The sequence below is a fragment of the Monoraphidium neglectum genome (assembly GCF_000611645.1).
Source record: "Monoraphidium neglectum strain SAG 48.87 unplaced genomic scaffold scaffold00833, whole genome shotgun sequence".
Lineage (NCBI taxonomy): Eukaryota > Viridiplantae > Chlorophyta > Chlorophyceae > Sphaeropleales > Selenastraceae > Monoraphidium > Monoraphidium neglectum.
Genome location: NW_014012795.1, coordinates 1679 through 4509, shown reverse-complemented (window position 1 = coordinate 4509; position 2831 = coordinate 1679). Strand labels below are relative to the sequence as shown.

The window sequence follows — 2831 nt, the reverse complement described above, 5'->3', positions numbered from 1 at the left end:
TGTGTGTGTGTGTGTGTGTGTGTGTGTGTGTGTGTGTGTGCGCGCGCGCGCGCGTGTGCATGCATGAGTGTTGCTTGCGCGTGAGCTCGTGCATGCATGCGTGAATTTGGGGGCGCCTTTGCAACGTGGAGGCGTGTCGTAGGCGATGGGTGCGTTGCAGCCGGGTCGGCCGGATGCGCAGGCGCGGGCTGCGCATCGTCGCCGGCAGCGCGCAGCTTGAGCAGCTGGAAAGGTGCGGCAGGGGTCAGGGCGCTGCACGCCCGTTGGCGGCCTGCAGGCTGCTGCCCTTTCTACTGCCCGCTCAACCATGCCCCCACCTCTCGTACCATTGCCGTTGGTGCAGGTGAGTGACGTGGACATGCGCCACAAGGTGAACACCTTCATCCTCAAGAACCCCCCGGAGAACAAGCTGTCCAAGGAGGAGAAGAGGTGGGGGCGCCAGCAGGGCAGGGGGGGCAAGGGGCCTGACAGGCTGCGACGCGCCGCGATACATGACGCGCGTGGGGTGGCGCTGGCGTGCGGCTGCGACAGGCAGCATCGGAAAACGCGGTCGCAGCTGCTTTTGGCGGGTGTCGGAGCAGGACACTTGCATGGCCAGCCTCGCCCCACCTGACGTACGCCCGGCTGGCGCTGCACTGTCACCCGCAGGCTGAAGAAGGCGGAGGAGGAGCGCATGCGCGACGCGCAGGACGGGGCCAAGAAGGAGAAGAAGGAGAAGAAGGACAAGGGGGAGAAGGGCGACAAGGAGAAGAAGGAGAAGAAGTGAGCGGGAGGGGCGGGCTTGGGCAGTTGTTGGAGGAGCGGGGCGCGAGGGTGGTGGCGCAGGGTGGTTGCGCTGCAAGGGAAGCAGGCACTTCAGGGGAGAGCAGCTGTGTTCATAGAAGGGCATTTGGCGGCCAGCACTGTCGATGGTGGTGTGCGGGGTGAGGTGGCGGCGAAGGCGGCGCCCGTGAGTGGAGGGAGAGGTCGAACAACGCGTCATCTGACGGCCACGCCAGCAGCTGCAGCAGCAGGACGCCTACAGGCAGCGACGAACATGAAATCATCAGCGGCAGCAGCAGCACAAGTTGCAACACTGCACTCTGGGTTCCGTGCCCTGCTCTGCCCTGGCGCTCTTTTGGGGATGCGTGACAGTGGTGCCAAGTGGGGTGGCTCCACCTGGTTGCTGCTACGCTCCCAGCCCCTGAGCGCCGCTCCCTCCGCCTTCGCCCCCCCCTTGTTCCCAATCGGCAGGGACAAGAAGAAGAAGAAGGACAAGGGCGCCGACGGCGAGGACGGCGAGGGCGAGGACGCGCCCGCCGACGTCGAGGAGGGCGGCGCCGCGGACGAGGGCGAGGAGGAGGACGAGGACGAGGTGGTCTGGATGACAGACACGAGCGCCGAGGCCGTGGCGCAGCGCGCGGCGGAGCAGCTGTCGGCGGCGACAGCGCAGCTGGTGACTCAGGGCAACATCGAGGCTGAGCTGGAGAAGGAGCGCAAGAAGGCGGAGAAGGAAGCTAAGAAGAAGGTGCGGGGCCGCGGCTTCGTTGATGGAGGGTTTTGGGCCCGCGATGGGGGGGAGGCCTTTGCGCCATTACAGGTGGTGCAGCAGCCAGCGGCAGGCAGCTGCGAAGGTGCTGGTGTCCAGGCGGGCGCAGCGGCGGCGCGAGGCCTGACGTCCCATGGCGCGTCCGTGGTTTGGGGCCCACGGGGCGGGGCCAGCAGGGGCCCAGGGCAGCACCAGCAGCGACCTTATGGCACCCCTGCAATGGATGGATCTGAGGTGATGCCCATGCGTCCATCGCCAGGCAGGGTCTCCCAGCCTCTGCCATCGGCCTGCGCCAACCCTCACCTCACCAGACAACTCATGCTTGCTGCACTCACATCCCCCCCTGCCCCCAAAGGCCGAGGAGGAGGCCGCCGCGCGCCGCGCCGCCGCCAGGCTGGCGCTGGAGACCGGCGAGAAGGTGGACCCGGCCGTCGCCGCCGACGCGCTGCGCGAGGTGCTGGCCGAGGGCGAGGCCGCCACGGGCGCGGCGCTGCGCAAGCTGTCTGTCGAGGGCGGCCTGGCCGGTAAGGCGCGCGCGCTGGTGGAGGCCATGTTTGTGGACGAGCCCGGCGTGGAGGACGGCCCCGCCGCGTCGCTCAAGCTCGCGGCCGGCATCAAGCGCGGCAAGGGCCTGCTGCGGCTCGTCGCGGACGGCGCGCCGGGCCAGCTGGCCGTGCTCGTTGCGCTGGAGTGGCTGTGCGCGGGCGGCGGGGCGGAGGGGCGCGTGAAGGAGGCGGCGCTGGCGCTGAAGCAGTTGTACGACGAGGACCTTGCTGACGAGGACATCATCCTGGCATGGCACGGCCGCGTCGACGCCGCCAAGGCGCTGGGCGTGGGCCCGGAGGGCGCGCGCGCCGTGCGGGCGGCGGTGGCGCCTGTGGTGGAGTGGCTGCAGGAGGGCGAGGAGGACAGTGATGAGGAGGAGGATGACGAGGACGACGAGTAAACGGCGGCGCGCGGCCTGGCACTGCTGCGTGACGGCGTGCGTCGCGCGCCGCCCGGCTCTACACCAGCCTTCATGGGCCGGCATGGGGACGATCAGGGGCTGCCTCGGCGCCCCTATGCATATGGCTAAGGGGCCTGCACGCATGGCGCCCGTTCTTTTTTCGGCAGGCGGCAACAGCCGCGCCCTGGGCGGTGGGGCTGGGGCGCCAGCTGGGCGCATCGGGGCGTGTTTTTTTGGGTGATGCTTGTGGTTTTTTTTGCTGTGTGCCCGTTGGTGCGCTGGAATCGCGTGCATCTATCAGTTACTCCCCATGTCGCCTGACTGGCATGTGCCATGCTCAGATACTTTCCTCTAGCT

General features: G+C 68.4%; 1 protein-coding gene across 1 annotated transcript in view; it reads left to right on the top strand.

Annotated features, from left to right (window-relative positions):
• Positions 1-2474, top strand: part of MNEG_5528 (Eukaryotic translation initiation factor 5) — a gene marked incomplete at both ends in the record, with an annotated part of 4438 nt that extends 1964 nt beyond the window's left edge. The window contains 4 exons of the mRNA XM_014045992.1: positions 344-429; positions 649-762; positions 1234-1507; positions 1884-2474. Of these exons, the coding sequence (XP_013901446.1) occupies positions 344-429; positions 649-762; positions 1234-1507; positions 1884-2474 (1065 nt within the window). The remainder of the gene's footprint in view (positions 1-343; positions 430-648; positions 763-1233; positions 1508-1883) is intronic.
• Positions 2475-2831: the final 357 nt, after the last annotated feature.